General features: G+C 41.2%; 1 protein-coding gene across 3 annotated transcripts in view; it reads left to right on the forward strand.

Moving 5' to 3' along the window:
* Positions 1–21,592, forward strand: part of LOC124777032 (nonsense-mediated mRNA decay factor SMG8) — a 96,776-nt gene extending 75,184 nt beyond the window's left edge. For all 3 annotated transcript variants that reach the window (XM_047252291.1, XM_047252293.1, XM_047252292.1), the window contains exons 14-18: positions 15,021–15,139; positions 17,419–17,599; positions 17,695–17,874; positions 21,295–21,489; positions 21,538–21,592. In XM_047252291.1, the coding sequence (XP_047108247.1) occupies positions 15,021–15,139; positions 17,419–17,599; positions 17,695–17,874; positions 21,295–21,415 (601 nt within the window). In that variant the 3' untranslated portion in view covers positions 21,416–21,489; positions 21,538–21,592. The remainder of the gene's footprint in view (positions 1–15,020; positions 15,140–17,418; positions 17,600–17,694; positions 17,875–21,294; positions 21,490–21,537) is intronic.
* Positions 21,593–21,975: the final 383 nt, after the last annotated feature.

Here is a 21,975-nt window from a genome sequence, read left to right on the forward strand (position 1 = left end):
TATGAAGATGAAATGGGAGATACAATACTGCGTGAAGAGTTTGACAGAGCACTGAAAAACCTGAGTTGAAACAAGGCCCTGAGAGTAGACAACATTCCATTAGAACTACTGACGGCCTCAGGAGAGCCAGTCCTGACAAAACTCTACCATCTGGTGAGCAAGATGTATGAGACAGGCGAAATACCCTCAGACTTCAAGAAGAATATAATAATTCCAATCCCAAAGAAAACGGGTGTTGACAGGTGTGAAAATTACCGAACAATCAGTTTAATAAGCCACAGCTGCAAAATACTAACGCGAATTCTTTACAGACGAATGGAAAAACTGGTAGAAGCCGACGTCAGGGAAGATCAGTTTGGATTCCGTAGAAATGTTGGAACACGTGAGGCAATACTGACCTTACGACTTATCTTAGAAGAAAGATTAAGGAAAGGCAAACTTACGTTTCTAGCATTTGTAGACTTAGAGAAAGCTTTTGACAATGTTGACTGGAATACTCTCCAAATTCTGATGGTGGCAGGGGTAAAATACAGGGAGCCAAAGTCTATTTACAATTTGTACAGAAACCAGATGGCATTTATAAAGAGTCGAGGGACATGAAAGGGAACCAGCGGTTGGGAAGGGAGTGAGTGGGTATTAAAATCCATGGAGAAGAAATAAAAACTTTGAGGTTCGCCGATGACATTGTAATTCTGTCAGAGACAGCAAAGGACTTTTAAGAGCAGTTGAATGGAATGGACAGTGTCGTGAAAGGAGGATATAAGATGAACATTAACAAAAGCAAAACGAGGATAATGGAATGTAGTTGAATTAAGTCGGATGATGCTGAGGGAATTAGATTAGGAAATGAGACACTTTTAACGTAGTAAAGGAGTTTTGCTATTTGGGGAGTAAAAAACTGATGATGGTCGAAGTAGAGAGGATATAAAATGTAGACTGGCAATGGCAAGGAAAGGGTTTCTGAAGAAGAGAAATTTGTTAACATCGAGTATAGATTTAAGTGTCAGGAAGTCGTTTTTGAGAGTATTTGTATGGAGTGTAGCCATGTATGGAAGTGAAACATAGACGATGAATAGTTTGGACAAGAAGAGAATAGAAGCTTTCAAAATGTGGTGCTACAGAAGAATGCTGAAGATTAGATGGGTAGGTCACATAACTAATGAGGAGGTGTTGAATAGAATGGGGGAGAAGAGGAGTTTGTGGCACAACTTGACAAGAAGAAGGGACCAGTTGGTAGGACATGTTCTGAGGCATCAAGGGATCACAAATTTAGCATTGGATGGCAGTGTGGAGGGTAAAAATCGTAGATGGAGACCAAGAGATGAATACACGAAGCAGATTCAGAAGGACGTAGGTTGCAGTAAGTACTGGGAGATGAAGATTGCACAGGATAGAGTAGCATGAAGAGCTGCATCAATCCAGTCTCAGGACTGAAGACCACAACAACAACAAACATAGGGAACCACAACTCCAGCCCAACCAGTTCCTTCACAGCATCTAACACAAAATGTAGATAGTCTTCATGCTGAAACTGACATTGTCTCCATACTATTAAGAGATGTATATACTAACTTAATGTAGTGAAATTAGTTTTTATGATGATTGTATTGATGGCAACTGAATTTCAGGGCTGACAAATTTCATGATTGTGTTTTTGAGGCATGAGGTTCAAAACACCACATCGTTATGGCAATCCATTTTATGCTGTAAATAGGTTTATGGATTGACACTTAAGGATATGCTTGTCTACAAAAGGTGTCTATATAAAATAGTCGTCCTTAATAGTTAACACATTATTTGCATTATTTAAGTAAGGCCGCAAAAATAGTAGGTGAATATGGATTGGGGGTAAGAAATGAAAGACGAAGCCGTCTGGTAGAATTTTGCACAGAGCATAACTTAATCATGGCTGACACTAGGTTCAAGAATCATAAAAGAAGGTTGTATACATCGAAGAATCCTGAAGATACTAGAAGGTATCAGATAGATTATATAATGGTAAGACAGACATTTAGGAACCAAGTTTTAAATTGTAAGACATTTCCAGGGGTCGATGTGGATTCTGACCACAATCTATTGGTTATGAACCATAGATTAAAACTTGAGAAGTGGGCAATTGACAGGAATGGGGGAATGAAATACAGTAGAAGAAGAATGGGTAGCTCTGAGGGATGAAGTAGTGAAGGCAGCAGAGGATCAAGTAGGTAAAAAGACGAGGGCTAGTAGAAATCCTTGGGTAACAGAAGAAATATTGAATTTCATTGATGAAAGGAGAAAATATAAAAATGCAGTAAATGAAGCAGGCAAAAAGGAATACAAACATCTCAAAAATGAGATCGACAGGAAGTGCAAATGGCTAAGCAGGGATGGCTAGAGGACAAATGTAAGGATGTAGAGGCTTATCTCACTAGGGGTAAGATAGATACTGCCTACAGAATGGTTCAAATGGCTCTGAGCACTATGGGACTTAACATCTTAGGTCATCAGTCCCCTAGAACTTAGAACTACTTAAACCTAACTAACCTAAGGACATCACACACATCCATGCCCGAGGCAGGATTCGAACCTGCGACCGTAGCAGTCCCGCGGTTCCGGACTGCAGCGCCTAGAACCGCACGGCCACCGAGGCCGGCTATACTGCCTACAGGAAAATTAAAGAGACCTTTGGAGAAAAGAGAGCCACTTGCTTGAATATCAAGAGCTCAGATGGAAACCCAATTCTAAGCAAAGAAGGGAAGCAGAAAGGTGGAAGTAGTATATAGAGGGTCTATACAAGGGCTATGTACTTGAGGACAATATTATGGAAATGGAAGAGGATGTAGGTGAAGATGAAATGGGAGATACAATACTGCGTGAAGAGTTTGACAGAGCACTGAAAAACCTGAGTTGAAACAAGGCCCCAGGAGTAGACAACATTCCATTAGAACTACTGACAGCCTCGGGAGAGCCAGTCCTGACAAAACTCTACCATCTGGTGAGCAAGATGTATGAGACAGGCGAAATACCCTCAGACTTCAAGAAGAATATAATAATTCCAATCCCAAAGAAAGCAGGTGTTGACAGATGTGAAAATTACCGAACAATCAGTTTAATAAGCCACAGCTGCAAAATACTAACGCAAATTCTTTACAGACGAATGGAAAAACTGGTAGAAGCCGACCTCAGGGAAGATCAGTTTGGATTCCGCAGAAATGTTGGAGCACGTGAGGCAATACTGACCTTACGACTTATCTTAGAAGAAAGATTAAGGAAAGGCAAACCTACGTTTCTAGCATTTGTAGACTTAGAGAAAGCTTTTGACAATGTTGACTGGAATACTCTCCTTCAAATTCTGATGGTGGCAGGGGTAAAATACAAGGAGCGAAAGGCTATTTACAATTTGTACAGAAACCAGATGGCATTTATAAAGAGTCGAGGGGCATGAAAGGGAAGCAGTGGTTGGGAAGGGAGTGAGACAGGGTTGTAGCCTCTCCCCGATGCTATTCAATCTGTATACTGAGCAAGCAGTAAAGGAAACAAAAGAAAAATTCGGAGTGGGTATTAAAATCCATTGAGAAGAAATAAAAACTTTGAGGTTCGCCGATGACATTTTAATTCTGTCAGAGACAGCAAAGGACTTGGAAGATCAGTTGAATGGAATGGACAGTGTCTTGAAAGGAGGATATAAGATGATCATCAACAAAAGCAAAACGAGGATAATGGAATGTAGTCGAATTGAGTCAGGTGATGCTGAGGGAATTAGATTAGGAATTGAGACACTTAACGGAGTAAAGGAGTTTTGTTATTTGGGGAGCAAAAAACTGATGACAGCCGAAGCAGAGAGGATATAAAATGTAGAATGGCAATGGCAAGGAAAGTGTCTCTGAAGAAGAGAAATTTGTTAACATCGAGTGTAGATTTAAGTGTCAGGAAGTCGTTTCTGAGAGTATTTGTATGGAGTGTAGCCATGTATGAAGTGAAACATGAATGATAAATAGTTTGGACAAGAAGAGAATAGAAGCTTTCGAAATGTGGTGCTACAGAAGAATGCTGAAGATTAGGTGGGTAGATGATATAACTAATGAGGAGGTATTGAATAGAATTGGGGAGGAGTTTGTGGCACAACTTGACAAGAAGAAGGGACCGGTTGGTACGACATGTTCTGAGACATGAAGGGATCACCGATTTAGTATTGGAGGGCAGTATGGAGGGTAAAAATCGTAGAGGGAGACCAAGAGATGAATACACTAAGGAGATTCAGTAGGATGTAGGTTGCAGTAAGTACTGGGAGATGTAGAAGCTTGCACAGGATAGAGTAGTATGAAGAGCTGCATCAATCCAGTCTCAGGACTGAAGACCACAACAACAACAACAAGTAAGGCCGCATTTGCAAGGAATCCTATAACTATTTATTGTTTCCAAGCTTAAATCATTACAAAGATGATGTGACCTACCAAACGAAAGCGCTGGCAGGTTGATAGACACTCAAACAAACGCAAACATACACATAAAATTCAATAATAGAGGGAAACATTCCACGTGGGAAAAATATATCTAAAAACAAAGATGATGTGACTTACCAATCAAAAGCGCTGGCAGGTTGATAGACACACAAACAAACACATACATACACACAAAATTCAAGCTTTCGCAACAAACTGTTGCCTCATCAGGAAAGAGGGAAGGAGAGGGAAAGACGAAAGGAAGTGGGTTTTAAGGGAGAGGGTAAGGAGTCATTCCAATCCCGGGAGCGGAAAGACTTACCTTAGGGGGAAAAAGGACGGGTATACACTCGAACACACACACATATCCATCCACACATATACAGACACAAGCAGACATACTTAAAGACAAAGAGTTTGGGCAGAGATGTCAGTCGAGGCGGAAGTGCAGAGGCAAAGATGATGTTGAATGACAGGTGAGGTATGAGTGGCGGCAACTTGAAATTAGCGGAGATTGAGCCCTGGTGGGTAACGGGAAGAGAGGATATATAGAAGAGCAAGTTCCCATCTCCGGAGTTCGGATAGGTTGGTGTTGGTGGGAAGTATCCAGATAACCCGGACGGTGTAACACTGTGCCAAGATGTGCTGGCCATGCACCAAGGCATGTTTAGCCACAGGGTGATCCTCATTACCAACAAACACTGTCTGCCTGTGTCCATTCATGCGAATGGACAGTTTGTTGCTGGTCATTCCCACATAGAATGCATCACAGTGTAGGTAGGTCAGTTGGTAAATCACGTGGGTGCTTTCACATGTGGCTCTGCCTTTGATCGTGTACACCTTCCGGGTTACAGGACTGGAGTAGGTGGTGGTGGGAGGGTGCATGGGACACGTTTTACACCGGGGGCGGTTACAAGGATAGGAGCCAGAGGGTAGGGAAGGTGGTTTGGGGATTTCATAGGGATGAACTAACAGGTTACGAAGGTTAGGTGGACGGCGGAAAGACACTCTTGGTGGAGTGGGGAGGATTTCATGAAGGATGGATCTCATTTCAGGGCAGGATTTGAGGAAGTCGTATCCCTGCTGGAGAGCCACATTCAGAGTCTGGTCTAGTCCCGGAAAGTATCCTGTCACAAGTGGGGCACTTTTGTGGTTCTTCTGTGGGGGATTCTGGGTCTGAGGGGATGAGGAAGTGGCTCTGGTTATTTGCTTCTGTACCAGGTCGGGAGGGTAGTTGCGGGATGCGAAAGTTGTTGTTGGTGTTATGGTTCAGAGATTCCGGACTGGAGCAGATTCGTTTGCCACGAAGACCTAGTCTGTAGGGAAGGGACCGTTTGATGTGGAATGGGTGGCAGCTGTCATAAGGAGTTGAAGTTGGAGAGGAAATTCTGGAGTTCTTCTTCACTGTGAGTCCAGATCATGAAGATGTCATCAATAAATCTGTACCAAACTTTGGGTTGGCAGGCCTGGGTAACCAAGAAGGCTTCCTCTAAGCGACCCATGAATAGGTTGGCGTACGAGGGGGCCATCCTGGTACCCATGGCTGTTCCCTTTAATTGTTGGTATGTCTGGCCTTCAAAAGTGAAGAAGTTGTGGGTCAGGATGAAGCTGGCTGAGGTGATGAGGAAAGAGGTTTTGGGTAGGGTGGCAGGTGATCGGCGTGAAAGGAAATGCTCCATTGCAGCGAGGCCCTGGACGTGCGGAATATTTGTGTATAAGGAAGTGGCATCAATGGTTACAAGGATGGTTTCCGGGGGTAACACATTGGGTAAGGATTCCAGGCGTTCGAGAAAGTGGTTGGTGTCTTTGATGAAGGATGGGAGACTGCATGTAATGGGTTGAAGGTGTTGATCTACGTAGGCAGAGATACGTTCTGTGGGGGCTTGGTAACCAGCTACAATGTGGCGGCCGGGATGATTGGGTTTGTGGATTTTAGGAAGAAGGTAGAAGGTAGGGGTGCGGGGTGTCGGTGGGGTCAGGAGGTTGATGGAGTCAGGTGAAAGGTTTTGCAGGGGGCCTAAGGTTCTGAGGATTCCTTGAAGCTCCGCCTGGACATCGGGAATGGGGTTACCTTGGCAAACTTTGTATGTGGTGTTGTCTGAAAGCTGACGCAGTCCCTCAGCCACATACTCCCGACGATCAAGTACCACGGTCGTGGAACCCTTGTCCGCCGGAAGAATGACGATGGATCGGTCAGCCTTCAGATCACGGATAGCTTGGGCTTCAGCAGTGGTGATGTTAGGAGTAGGATTAAAGTTTTTTAAGAAGGACTGAGATGCAAGGCTGGAAGTCAGAAATTCCTGGAAGGTTTGGAGAGGGTGATTCTGAGGAAGAGGAGGTGGGTCCCGCTGCGACAGAGGTCGGAACTGTTCCAGGCAGGGTTCAATTTGGATGGTGTCTTGGGGAGTTGGATCATTAGGAGTAGGATTAGGATCATTTTTCTTCGTGGCAAAGTGATATTTCCAGCAGAGAGTATGAGTGTAGGACAGTAAATCTTTGACGAGGGCTGTTTGGTTGAATCTGGGAGTGGGGCTGAAGGTGAGGCCTTTGGATAGGACAGAGGTTTCGGATTGGGAGAGAGGTTTGGAGGAAAGGTTAACTACTGAATTAGGGTGTTGCAGTTCCAGATTGGAATTTGGAGGTTTTGGAGGGAGTGGAGCTGGAAGTGGGAGATTGAGTAGATGGGAGAGACTGGGTTTGTGTGCAATGAGAGGAGGTTGAGGTTTGCTGGAAAGGTTGTGAAGGGTGAGTGAGTTGCCTTTCCGGAGGTGGGAAACCAGGAGATTGGATAGTTTTTTGAGGTGGAGGGTGGCATGCTGTTCTAATTTACGGTTGGCCAGTAGGAGGATGCTCTGAACAGCCGGTGTGGATATGGGAGAGGAAAGATTAAGGACTTTTATTAAGGATAGAAGTTGACGGGTGTGTTCATTGGCTGAGTTGATGTGTAGGTGAAGGATTAGGTGGGTGAGGGCAATGGATTGTTCAGTTGGAACTGGTATAGGGACTGATGGAAAGAGGGGTTGCAGCCAGAGATGGGAACTTTAAGTGTGAGGCCTTTGGGGGTAATGCCAAATGTCAGACAAGCCTGAGAAAATAGAATATGGAAGCGTAATCTGGCTAGGGCGAAGGCATGTTTGCGGAGGGAATGTAAATAAAACTTAATGGGGTCGTTGTGGGGGTGTTGTGAGGGTGACATGGTATTAGAAGGTGGAAAGTGTAACATGAGGAAATGAAAATGAAAATGAAAATATATGGGGAGGGATAAAGGTGGACTGGAAAGTAACTGGAGATCTGGTGTGAAAAAAGGCGAAAAGGTGTTGGTTACAGCTGGGCTATGTTGGACTTGGGTTGGTAGACAACGATGTGCACAAAGGTTAGGTGGTTGTGCTGCCGCCAAAACACGTTAGAGGACGGAGAAATACGGGAAAATTTCGAAAAAACTGCGTGTAATATATTAAAAGGAGTGGTTTTGTGGTGGCAGATTATGACAAAGAAGCTAACAATTGTCTGACGAAGAAATAATGACATTAAAACCTATGGGAAGCGGCTAAAAATAATCAGTGATGTGGGTCAAAGATTTACTGTCCTACACTCGTACTCTCTGCTGGAAATATCACTTTGCCACGAAGAAAAATGATCCTAATCCTACTCCTAATGATCCAACTCCCCAAGACACCATCCAAATTGAACCCTGCCTGGAACAGTCCCGTCCTCTGTCACAGCGGGACCTACCTCCTCTTCCTCAGAATCACCCTCTCCAAACCTTCCAGGAATTTCTGACTTCCAGCCTTGCATCTCAATCCTTCTTTAAAAACCTTAATCCTACTCCCAACATCACCACTGCTGAAGCCCAAGCTATCCGTGATCTGAAGGCTGACCGATCCATCGTCATTCTTCCGGCGGACAAGGGTTCCACGACCGTGGTACTTGGTCGTCGGGAGTATGTGGCCGAGGGACTGCGTCAGCTTCCAGACAACACCACATACAAAGTTTGCCAAGGTAACCCCATTCCCGATGTCCAGGCGGAGCTTCAAGGAATCCTCAGAACCTTAGGCCCCCTGCAAAACCTTTCACCTGACTCCATCAACCTCCTGACCCCACCGACACCCCGCACCCCTACCTTCTACCTTCTTCCTAAAATCCACAAACCCAATCATCCCGGCCGCCACATTGTAGCTGGTTACCAAGCCCCCACAGAACGTATCTCTGCCTACGTAGATCAACACCTTCAACCCATTACATGCAGTCTCCCATCCTTCATCAAAGACACCAACCACTTTCTCGAACGCCTGGAATCCTTACCCAATGTGTTACCCCCGGAAACCATCCTTGTAACCATTGATGCCACTTCCTTATACACAAATATTCCACACGTCCAGGGCCTCGCTGCGATGGAGCATTTCCTTTCATGCCGATCACCTGCCACCCTACCCAAAACCTCTTTCCTCATCACCTCAGCCAGCTTCATCCTGACCCACAACTTCTTCACTTTTGAAGGCCAGACATACCAACAATTAAAGGGAACAGCCATGGGTACCAGGATGGCACCCTCGTACGCCAACCTATTCATGGGTCGCTCAGAGGAAGCCTTCTTGGTTACCCAGGCCTGCCAACCCAAAGTTTGGTACAGATTTATTGATGACATCTTCATGATCTGGACTCACAGTGAAGAAGAACTCCAGAATTTCCTCTCCAACTTCAACTCCTTTGGTTCCATCAGATTCACCTGGCCCTACTCCAAATCCCATGCCACTTTCCTTGACGTTGACCTCCACCTGTCCAATGGCCAGCTTCACACATCCGTCCACATCAAACCCAACAACAAGCAACAGTACCTCCATTATGACAGCTGCCACCCATTCCACATCAAACGGTCCCTTCCCTACAGCCTAGGTCTTCGTGGCAAACAAATCTCCTCCAATCCGGAATCCCTGAACCATTACACCAACAACCTGACAACAGCTTTCGCATCCCGCAACTACCCTCCCGACCTGGTACAGAAGCAAATAACCAGAGCCACTTCCTCACCCCCTCAAACCCAGAATCCCCCACAGAAGAACCACAAAAGTGCCCCACTTGTGACAGGATACTTTCCGGGACTAGACCAGACTCTGAATGTGGCTCTCCAGCAGGGATACGACTTCCTCAAATCCTGCCCTGAAATGAGATCCATCCTTCATGAAATCCTCCCCACTCCACCAAGAGTGTCTTTCCGCCGTCCACCTAACCTTCGTAACCTGTTAGTTCATCCCTATGAAATCCCCAAACCACCTTCCCTACCCTCTGGCTCCTATCCTTGTAACCGCCCCCGGTGTAAAACGTGTCCCATGCACCCTCCCACCACCACCTACTCCAGTCCTGTAACCTGGAAGGTGTACACGATCAAAGGCAGAGCCACATGTGAAAGCACCCACGTGATTTACCAACTGACCTGCCTACACCGTGATGCATTCTCTGTGGGAATGACCAGCAACAAACTGTCCATTCGCATGAATGGACACAGGCAGACAGTGTTTGTTGGTAATGAGGATCACCCTGTGGCTAAACATGCCTTGGTGCATGGCCAGCACATCTTGGCACAGTGTTACACCGTCCGGGTTATCTGGATACTTCCCACCAACACCAACCTATCCGAACTCCGGAGATGGGAACTTGCTCTTCTATATATCCTCTCTTCCCGTTACCCACCAGGGCTCAATCTCCGCTAATTTCAAGTTGCCGCCACTCATACCTCACCTGTCATTCAACATCATCTTTGCCTCTGCACTTCCGCCTCGACTGACATCTCTGCCCAAACTCTTTGTCTTTAAGTATGTCTGCTTGTGTCTGTATATGTGTGGATGGATATGTGTGTGTGTTCGAGTGTATACCTGTCCTTTTTTCCCCCTAAGGTAAGTCTTTCCGCTCCCGGGATTGGAATGACTCCTTACCCTCTCCCTTAAAACCCACATCCTTTCGTCTTTCCCTCTCCTTCTCTCTTTCCTGATGAAGCAACCATTGGTTGCGAAAGCTGGAATTTTGTGTATATATATATATATATATATATATATATATATATATATATATATTCACACACTCACTGTAAACACTAGCACATCATTACACAATAAAGATGACCAGCATCAGAAGCTACTCATAGTGAAAATTAATGGGGAGAACCAGGATTCCATGAAGAATTTTGGCAAAAACTTTCATCTCTACCTATAAGGTCACTTGCTAATTTCATTTTAACTGCTTTCTTAATAACACTATCCCCATCGCTGGAAGTGCATACCAGAATCTCCATGTTGTTATATTCTGTACGATGACTGGTGCCAAGATAGTGTTCTGCAATAGCAGAGTTGCTCAGCTGTTGTACACATGTATGATTTTTATGCTCAGTACACTGTCCTGATAATGTGACCAAGGTATGATATGCTACAACCTCAGGGAATATGGTAGACACCCACTGCATGCAAACCAAGATAATCCTTTATGGAACCTAAAAGTACCCTAATCTTAAGACGGTGGTCGAAAAATACATTTCACATAATATTTCCACAAAATATGAACATTCCTGTTGGAAATGCTCTCTGCTTAATACAAAAAGGCCATAAACTTTGGTGCCACCTTGGTATTATCATTACATACGTGGTGCATGTTTGACTGACAGTGCAACACATGTCTTATCTCTCTTTCAATATAACCATTCTGATAAAAGGTGACCTCAAGGTGGGCTAACTCAACTGAAAAACTCTCAGGTTCTGATATGACGTGAGCCCTATGAACCAAGTATGAATTACCCCTTCATGCTGACCCAGATGGTGGTAAGTTCAGCCTACAGATAACAAGTCAGCATGTGCAGGCTTTCTATAAATGGCATTTCCCAACATACGATCAGCCTTTCTCCAGACCAACACATCAAGGAAGGGGTGAGTCATTCTTTTCCACCACCATCCTGAAACAGTTATTCGGATGGATTGAATTCAGATGTTCTAAAAACTCATTCAAATGCTCATTGCCATGAGATCAAAAAATAAAAGTATCATCTACTTATCTGAAGAAACATGCAGGTTTGAAAGCCACTGACTCCAAGGCACGTTACTTGAAGTCTTCCCTAAATGAATTGTCAATAATAGGTGACAATGGGCTTCTCATTGCAACTCCATCTCTCTACATATAGCACTGGTCATTGAGTAAAAAGTAAGTGGAAGTCAACACATGTCGAAATAGGTTCATAAATTCAACACCAAACCTGACTTCAATTAAAAGTAATGAATCAGACAGAGGAACATGGGTGAAGAAGGAGACCAAATTGAAACTTACCGAAATGTCAGAATCATTCAAATACATTCCCTCTAATCGACATAAGAAATCCACCAAGTTCTTAATGTGATGCTCATACTGACCTACTATTGGGGGCAAGAGAGTAGCAAGGTGTATTGCTACATAGTGTGTTGGAGAACCAATGTTATTCAAAATTGGTCTAAGAGGAACTCCTTCCTCATGGATCTTCAAGGGCACATAACCTGAGGGGGGCCAGCACAGTAAGAATTAAGGCTCCCGATAGCCTCCTGTGACAATAAACTTTTCTTCACGATGCTGTTAGTCTTTCTCTCAACACTTTTTGTGGGGTCAGCTTTGACTTTACATATGTTGAATCAGACAGTAAACACTGCATCTCTTGGACATAATTCTTTCACAGTACATACGGTGAGAGAAGAGCTCTGATAGTTGGTTGGTTGGTTGTTTGGGGAAGGAGACCAGACAGCGTGGTCATCGGTCTCATCGGATTAGGGAAGGATGGGGAAGGAAGTCGGCCGTGCCCTTTCAGAGGAACCATCCCGGCATTTGCCTGGAATGATTTAGGGAAATCACGGAAAACCTAAATCAGGATGGCCGGACGTGGGATTGAACCGTCGTCCTCCCGAATGCGAGTCCAGTGTCTAACCACTGCGCCACCTCGCTCGGTGCTCTGATAGTTGACGCAGCCCTAGTGCACATGCTTCGCACATCCATGACGGCCAGTCAGATCATGAGCTTTTGTTTATGTCACCGTGGCAATGCCCCATTGTTGCCTAGTGCTGGACGCCTGCTACTGGCTCGCTGCCCGTCCACATTGAATACTGGCAACTACGATGCCAGCTGTCAGAGCTCCTCTCTCAACATACAAAGTGCAGCACATTTTCAACTGTCTCACCATCTCCCCTCCCCACTCTCCAATATCTCTCTCTCTCTCTCTCTCTCTCTCTCTCTCTCTCTCTCTCTCTCTGAAGTAATTGCTGTATTGAGGTGGTGTGCTTACACATTGCAGTTAATGTTGTGACAGGGAAAAAAATAAACGACAACAAAAATAATATTGGTACAACAATGTCTGGTCTAAACTTAACTCAATGAACTTACTGACTAAGAGTAGTTCCAGTCCAGCTATTATGTCAATGACAGTAACTAAGTTCAGGCTCTGTTAATAATGCATACTGTGATACTCGGCAGATGTTTCAACACTTTGCGATGACTGCAGCAAGTGGTGATGCAATAGCACTGAAGGCAACTGGTAACTGTCCAGTGGCTGCTGGCAACTGATGGCAACTGCGACAGCTGGCCAAATGGAGTTGTATGTTCACTTTTATCCATGATTGGTGGATGGATGTTCGTGTGCTCAGTATTTGTCTGACATCAGGTGAGGCAGGATGTAGTCCCAGCTATCAGTGCCCTCTGTGGCATCAGAGCATAACTATGGTGGATGTGTCAGAGTATTTGTATTATTTACGGCGGAGGCGTAATATGGTCCCTGTTAGGTGTGTCCTCTCTGATGGCTGACCATAACTACATGGCACCACACTGGAAACTGGCACTGCATGTGGCGCTGTCTTTGTATAGGGCTGTATACCATATCTGACAGTTGACATAATAAGAAGTGGATTAAGTTAGGCTTATAGTAATTGCCACTGCTTTGTAACTTGTGTGTAAAATAAGCTCATAAGTGTGTGAACCAAGTATTTCACAAGAGGAATCAAAATGCAGGAGGAATAGCTCCAGTGCTAAGGTTTCCATATGATGGCTCTTTTGGTTGAAAGTAAGGCATCTGTTGATTGAGGGGGACATATTACTTAGCGCAAAATTTGAGTTAAGGCTAAACAAAGAGAATACTAAAGTGACGATGAATAGAATAAAGCATGTAGACTTATTAAACTAGAGAAGAGAGAGTGGTAGAAGAAAGAAAACAATTCTTACATACTTTAATTGGTAGAGTGGGCTTGACCATGACCATAATGAACATCAATTGAAAATACAAATTATTATCATGATTGTGATGGATTATAGTAATTTATATTTTTAGTTGCATTCTGATAGGTAGAGGGCAAAATTATATAAGATGGTTGAAGAAAGGAAGATACCAAGATTTTTCCAGCAACAGAATTCTGCTGATTTCAAATACTGATTTAGAACTGAGAAACAAGTTTCTAGAAATCTACATCTTCAGCCATGCACTGTATGGAATAAACATGAAAAATGGAAATTTGGGAAAGGAACTGAAAGCATTTGAATTTGGTGCTTTAGAATGACGTTAAAATATTTAAAAAGATAGACTACCAAATGTGAAGATGCCATAAGGAATATGTGAGGGAAGAGGGAAAGTGATCTTAGCAGTTAGCACGGCAGATTTATAAAACATTCAATCTCTAGTGATAATACTGAATTATCTGGAATAGTTAAGCAATATCCATTCAGCATTTTGAGGTGAGCTGCATTAATCATAGTGACATGCAAATGACTAAAATAGTATTGTTTGTTGACTTCTGTCTACATGGATGACATTTGTTTCATGATTTTCCTGACATTTTGCCAGCAGAAGTGGCTGGCATTACAACAGTTCACCCTCCATTGCTGATGAAACATCAGGGAAATTGTTAAATATCAGCTGAAGAACTCAAGACAGAAGCTAACAGACAATATGGCAACAAATTGCCATGAAAAAAGCATCAAGAATTTTGTACTGAAATAGTCTCAAACCTTTTTTTTTTTTTCCTTGATAGTCAAACATGACATAACTGTAGTAAAGAAAATGTAACAAATGTCTGTTTTCTTGTTTTCTGGTGCACAAATTTGAAAGATAACACAAGTAAAATATATCAGTGGAAATATTAACAATTATATGGAAAAAACTTACTAACTTTAAACTGTGTGAAATACAACTCTTTTAAAGAGTATCATTCTGTTTGTCAAAGTTGAGCTGCATTACTGGATGAAAACAGTTCTGCGTGTGTGTGTGTGTGTGTGTGTGTTGTGTTTTTTGTCTAAAAATTTAGCAAGTAATGATCCTACTACTACTACTACTACTACTACTGTTACTGCTTATAAAAAAAAAAAATAATAATTTTGTTAGTACCGTCTGCCTTCCTGTTGTTGACACCTTTTAATTTGGTGAGTAGTGATCTATCCTCATATATCTAGTTGTCTTGAAGCATAGATTTTGCATCAGTGTAAATTATAAAAGTGTAAGTAAGAAAAAGTTTGTGTCTGAGGCATTAAAAAAGCAAAAGAAATTTTACACATTTAGTAGTTTTAAGTAGCAATATAGCAGTATCAGAGGAATTCTGTTCCAATTTTTTCCTTCAGAGATCGCAACAGTGGTTGGCCAGCTGTTGGTGACTCATACAGAGGGAAGCATCCATGTTCCAGTCCTCATATGTCCAGCAACCTTCTACGTGGACGCAAATCAAAAGGAGGAAACAAAGGTGATTTTAATTTTTCCTACCTTCACTAGTTTGGATTATGTTGTTAAGACATTTCATTATAGTTAAAAAAAAGTGAACTGCTTCAGTTGTACTGCATGTGCCTCAGTGTTATCTGTGGGCTTAATTTCAGGAGCACCTCATCAAACTGTTGGCTTCAAAACCCTGATTAATCTTTTATTTTATTAGAATGGCCCCAAGGAAAAATTATTTTAGCCTTTCTAAAATATTGTCTAGTTAGAATATAATTTTTTCTTGTAATAGGTGATCTGAACATAAATTCTATGTAGCGTATAGTGCAAATGAAAGACAAAGTAAATTGGGATTACTTCCATACTTGATGGTGGTAGTACAGAATGTACACCATAGAGTTTATACATCAGTTGAAGTGATACTTACATATTTTTGTCCTTATGGTACCCTGGGAAGGCCAGGGGAAATACAGGTTTTTCAAATTTGTATTACATTAGAAGGAATAAGGTGAATGTCATGCCCTTCCAACAGCCACCTGTGCAGACATTGCTGATAAGTAACCATAGTCTCGTAGACTGTAGAGCACAAAGTATTAAAAACGGAGAGCAGAAAAAGGAGCATGGATCCTTGGTGACTGTACTGCATCTTAACATAAAAAACAGTTGCGTAATGGTCTTGATTGGTTAAAAAAATGACATGTTTCACCCAATAGGGCATCATCAATCAGAGTACTTCATGAGACATGAGTCATCATTTTTAGTAGCATAGAATAAGACCATTTTCGTAAAATGGAAGCATGGCGATGGTACAAAGTACTGAGGGCCAAATCACACTCACACAGTGTATACTTAGTAATGATGAATGTTTACAGTGTTTATAGATACAGAAGCATATTTATGCACCACTCAGTAGTATTTCCTCAAGGAATAAAATAACACTGGTCTGTATTATTTTGCTTTATGTTTCTGCAGTCATAATCCCTTTTGTTGGAATAGCACGTGTTGTTCTAATTTTTCCTCAGTAGACCCCCCCCCCCCCCTTGACCCTACCCCTCCCCCCTTTCTTCTCATTAAGAATTATTGTATTTGTTTTTGACACAGTAACGTGTTATAACTTTGCATTTTTTCTCATTTTCCTCATTTTCTGCTTTGTGTGTAAATGAACAATAAATTGTACAAACTGTGAAAAACCACACAATGTCACCATTATAAGTTGCATGCAGTTACATTATGTGATTTTTTAATGCTTTCATGATTCCTCAGTTCCATGATGTCTCCAGCAGCCTTCCTCTTTATGTACAATTGTACAGTTTCAGCTTTCGGCCATTTTCAAGTACCTAAGACAGAAGCATTATACACTAGATATATTAGTGTCACTTGTATATTAACATAGGAACAACTCATATCTCTTAGGTATACTATGCACGCTATAACTTATTTTACGGACAATTCTTTAATGGTATATTAAGCTGTGTATGTCCTTGCTCCTATGACTGCAGGTAATTTACATAAAATAAATTAGAAAAGGTATTTTGCTATTTTAGAAGTACGTTACTTTTGAGGCTTTGTTGCAAAGCTCTCATGTATAAGGTCAGTGGTTTAACATACTTAAACAACCTTCTCTAATTTATGTTGTGACAATTACATGCAGTTAAGTGAGCAAGAATGTATATGGCATAATATACCACTAAGGCACTGTCCATAAAGTAAGTTATAAAGTGCCTAGTATATCTAGCGATTTGATATGTTCCTATGGTAAAATCACAAGTGACACTAATGTATCCAATGTATAATGCTTTGGACTGATGACCACAGATGTTAAGTCCCATAGTGCTCAGAGCCATATAATGCTTCTGTTTTAGATACCTGAAAATGGTCTATGCCAAAATTGTACAATCATACATAAAATAAAGAGAATGGCAGCTGAAGGTATCAGAAAATCATTAAAAAAATTTACCACAGCTGCAGACCTTCACACACTGAAAATTATGTGATATTCTTGCACACTCTGCAGAAGGTCATAGAAGGGCAGGAGTCTTGTCTCCAAATTAATAAGAACTGTTAATTTCCAGTTCATTTCCATTCAAATTGAAAAGTTATGTTCTCAGAATAACTTCTTCGGTATTTCTGAGAAACCGCGCTCACTTTTGCTCGTATATAGAACATTATCATTGTCTGTTTCTCTCTGGCTTCATGTAGTGAAAAATAGCAATAGTGTGACATAATCAACAGGACTTATTTATTGCTTCCCATCATATTTTTAAAATCTTAAAACTAGATATGGATTTATAATATATTATGAATTTGCAGATCTTTCTGAATTTGTTGTAAAAATCTTTGTGGGAGTGGAGTACGAATGCCCAAGGGGTCACCGTTTTATGTGTGCAGCTCCAGATAAAGTTTTAAAGACTACAGGTTCTGGTCTAGTCAAAGATAATGGCAACAAAGTGACAGGCAGTGATATGCCACTGTATTTTCCTTGTCCATGCAGGTATGTTAAAAATGTTTTGTTTACACGTTGATATATGCCCTTTAGTGTGTGATGTCATTATAATCAGCTTTCAACATACTGTGTGTTTATTTCAGAACAACGAAACCTTTAGTAGCACAACTGATGCGAGTGCATGTAGTGACACCAAAGGCACCAGTACATGTCACTCTGAATCCACGTGTCCAGCCAGCACCACCTCCATGTCCTATATTTGTAACTGGTTGTGATCAACCACTGAGGCTTTCGCAAAGTGCATATTGGGTTCTCCGATTACCGTATCCTTTAATAAATATCTCATGTGGTCATATTTCTGTTAATGATGCAGTATTTTAAAGGAAGTAGTTTTTAACTGGCAGAGACATCAGGTGTGGACACTATTAGTAGAATATATAGGCTGCTTTGTCTGCCAAAAATAGAGAAAAAGTTGACAGAAACTGCAGTTTTCAGGTATTGCATGGGAAGTCAAGTGGCCAAAGGGTGGCAGCAGGTCTAGGTGAGAATATTTGGTTCTGGAAGCTAGGATTTTTGTCATCACATGTTTTTGTCTGCACCTGCAGTTACCTGTTACATGGTACATCTTTCCTGTCTTGACTGTAGTTTCTATCAGGAGATACTTTTCTGTATACACATTTTAGTTATTTGTTGGTTTTTCTAGTTTCATTTTTTATCCTGTCACAAACGGAGGACATTTTTGTAATAAGATATCTAACGTGGAGCAAGGAAATATTATGTCTGATTCCTTTAAGTATTTAAAGAAAACTATTTAATTATAATCATGCTATTTTATATATGTAATGTGCAGTGGGGAACCTCTCTTTCATCTCATAACGGTGTTTTCAAGTGTGTAATTCAGAAGAGATGGTGGAGGATGTAAGAATTTGAAAAAAGAAACTCTTATTTCACAGAAATCCAACAAGAATGCCATTGTCAACAGACTGTTATGACTAATTGCCAACCATCACTTAAAATGGACTGTCACAATAACCTCACTACAACAGTCACCTAAAGTGGTAAAAAATAAGGGTGAAAAATCCAGTTCAGTATTCTAAGTTACTGGGTAAAATTTTACAAGGGTGTGCCCAAACCTTTATTTCGAAATGCATGTTGGTAACACCTTTTACAAGCAGTCTTGGAAAGTCAAGATGATAGAGAGAGGTGCAATGGTGATACATTTTCATTTTGTTTCATTTGTGATGAAATAAATATCAATTTTAATATGACACAAACCTTAAAATATTGGATGCCAGACTGGAAACAGACTGAATTTACAGAGAAAAATGCTTGCTCTGCCTGGGAAAATATGCATAAAATGTATTAAATCATTTAACAATCAGTTTTCATTAAAAACAATGACAGCTGAAACACAAAATCATTTTCAGTTAGGCTTATAAATGATAGACAAATATTTCGTGAAATGCAGAGATAGTAGAAATCACTGGATAACATAAGAGATATTGAATTTAATCGATGAAAGGAGAAAATATGAAAAATGCAGCGAATGAAGCAGCAAAAGGGAATACAAATGCCTAAAAATAAGATTGACAGGAAGTGCAAAATGGCTAAGCAGGATGGCTGGAGGCCAGATGAAAGTATGTAGAAGCATATTTCACTAGGGGAAAGATAATACTGCCTACAGGAAAATTAAAGAGGTGTTTGGAGAAAAGAGAAGCAGCTGTATGAATATCAAAAGCTCATATGGAAAACCAATCTTAAGGAACGAAGGAAAAGCTGAGAGGTGGAAGAAGTATATAGAAGGTATATACAAGGGAGATAAACTTACAGTAACGTGGAAGAAGACATAGATGAAAATGAGAGGGGGGGTACAATACTGCAAAAAGAATTTGACAGAGCACTGAAAGACCTATTCGAAACAAGAACCCTGGGTAGACAACATTCTGTCAGAACTACTAATAACCTTGGGAGAGCCAGCCATGACAAAACTCTTCCATATGGTGTGCAAGGTGTATGAGACACACTACAAGAAGAATGTAATAATTCCAATTCCAAATAAAGCAGTTTCCAACAGGTGTGAAAAATACTGAACAGTCAGTTTAATAAGTTATGGTTGCAAAGTACTAACACAAATTATTTACAAAAGAATGGAAAAACTGGTAGTAGCTGCCCTTGGGGAAGATCAGTTTGGATTCCGGAGAAAGGTACGAACACACGAGGCAGTATGGACCCTACAATTTGTCTTAGAAGATAAGTTAAGGACAGCCAAACTTACATTCATAACATTTGTAGACGTAGAGAAAGCTTTTAACAGTGTTGACTGGAATACTCTCTTTAAAATTCTGAAGGTAGCAGGCATAAAATACAGGGAGCGAAAGGCCATTTACAACTTGTCATAAACCATTATAAGAGTTGAGGGGCATGAAAGAGAAGCAGAGGTTGAGAAGGGAGTGAGACAGGGTTGTAACTTACCATTGTTACTCAGTCTGTACATTGAACATTGAACAAGGATGGATGAACCTATGTTTGACATGTTGTACCAGGTAATTAGACAAACCTGAACCTTTATTCGTGACAAAATACATCTTATGAAGACAATGGCAGCCATTGAATACAACAGGAAATGCATCATTGAAGGGCCTGATGATGATGTATAATATCACTGAAAGAGGAAGCCTATAAAATAAATTGAAGATTGATTGTGGCAGTGGTGGGTCTCACCTAATTTGGGTACTTGAGGTACATTCTTGATTGGGCCATAGATGCAGAGCCCAGTATGTACTTCGGTAAGGGAGTGTCACCTGCAATGAGCACTCAAGATCTGGTCATGATCTAATCCAATGATAATGCACGTGTTGCCCAACTGTCATCAATGTCCAGTACAATGTGTGATGTTATCCATCATTTATACCAAATTACTTCAATAGGCAATTTGACAGAAGTGCACACTCTTGAAACAGCAGCTATATCTAACTGAATAGCTGCAGCGGAATTTGACAGAAGTGCACACTCTTGAAACAGCAGCTATATCTAACTGAATAGCTGCAGCGAAATTTGATTAATTTAAAACTGGAAATATTAACATAAATGGTTTAGCACATAAAAAAAGACTGAGAACTCTGCTAGCTTTTAGAGGAATTTTTTTTTCAGAGTATTAATGTACACCCACCAACACACACCTGTATGGCTACATTTTTGCAGCTCTAATGCTGGGACATTGTAGCCTTTGTGTGTGTGTGTGTGTGTGTGTGTGTGTGTGTGTTTCACACATGTATGTGTGCGCATTTGTGTTACTCTGAATGAGGTTCATCTGGAAGCAAGCGAAGTTTTCAGTCTTTTATAAGTGCTTCTTGACGACGACTCAGCACCTCTACTATTCATTGAGTTTTCAGCAGTACTTCTAAAATTATTTATGTTCCACCAGGGCTTTCCATTACCCTGTAAATTAGTTTAGTTATTGAGATGTAGATGTCATTGCCTGGATAATAACAAATAACTAACTTTACCATTGTGTATTCCAAAGCAATAAAATCTTTATTTATGTGCCTGAAATTTCTTCATAATGTGAAAATGGAAATTAATGTGGATTGGCTAACATTCATTTTTAATATTTTTAACCAAAGTGTTTTATATTTTGCAGTTTAGACCCAAAGCTCTAAGACTGTAAAACTTTGCATTAAACACTACCATGTTTTCTGCAGACTGCTGTTGTTAATAATGTATTGCTTCTTGACTACTGCCAGATATGTGTATGTTGGTGACCAGGGGCCATACCTTGCACCAAAGGAACCAGTTCCACTTAACTATGGGCGCCTCCTCACTGATGTTTATGGAATCACAGAAGTCACCCCTGAAGAAAAATGATTCTACAGCTAGTATTGTGATCATTGTTGAGATCACTGTGTGTGTGTGTGTGTGTGTGTGTGTGTGTGTGTGTGTGTGTGTGTGTGTGTGTGTGGGCGCGCGCGCGCGCGCGCGTTGGAAATTGTGATCACTTTTCAACAGACTGAACATACAAAATAAAAATATACAGTATTTTGTCAAAAATGAATGGTGAAATGTATTTGCTCTTTATTTCAGTGCACCCTTCACAGTTAAATAAGTTTTAATTTTCATAACAATATTGTGAAAAGGAAAGTTGTTACTCACCATACAGCGGAGATGCTGAGTCGCAAATAGGCCCAACAAAAAGACTGTCACAAATATCAAATTAGACAACACTCACACAAACACAACTCACACACACACAAATGTTCATGATGATGTCAGTATTTTGGTCAGAAGAAGACCATCAATTTATCAACAGGAACAACTGAAGCAAGGATTATGAGTAAGAATTGACTAACAGTTGAGATTCAAAGTATATTGCGCATTATTACTGTGTTTATAGTCAGAGCAGATGGAAACCAAAATTATAAACTCAG

The sequence above is a fragment of the Schistocerca piceifrons genome, chromosome 2 (genome assembly GCF_021461385.2).
Source record: "Schistocerca piceifrons isolate TAMUIC-IGC-003096 chromosome 2, iqSchPice1.1, whole genome shotgun sequence".
NCBI lineage: Eukaryota > Metazoa > Arthropoda > Insecta > Orthoptera > Acrididae > Schistocerca > Schistocerca piceifrons.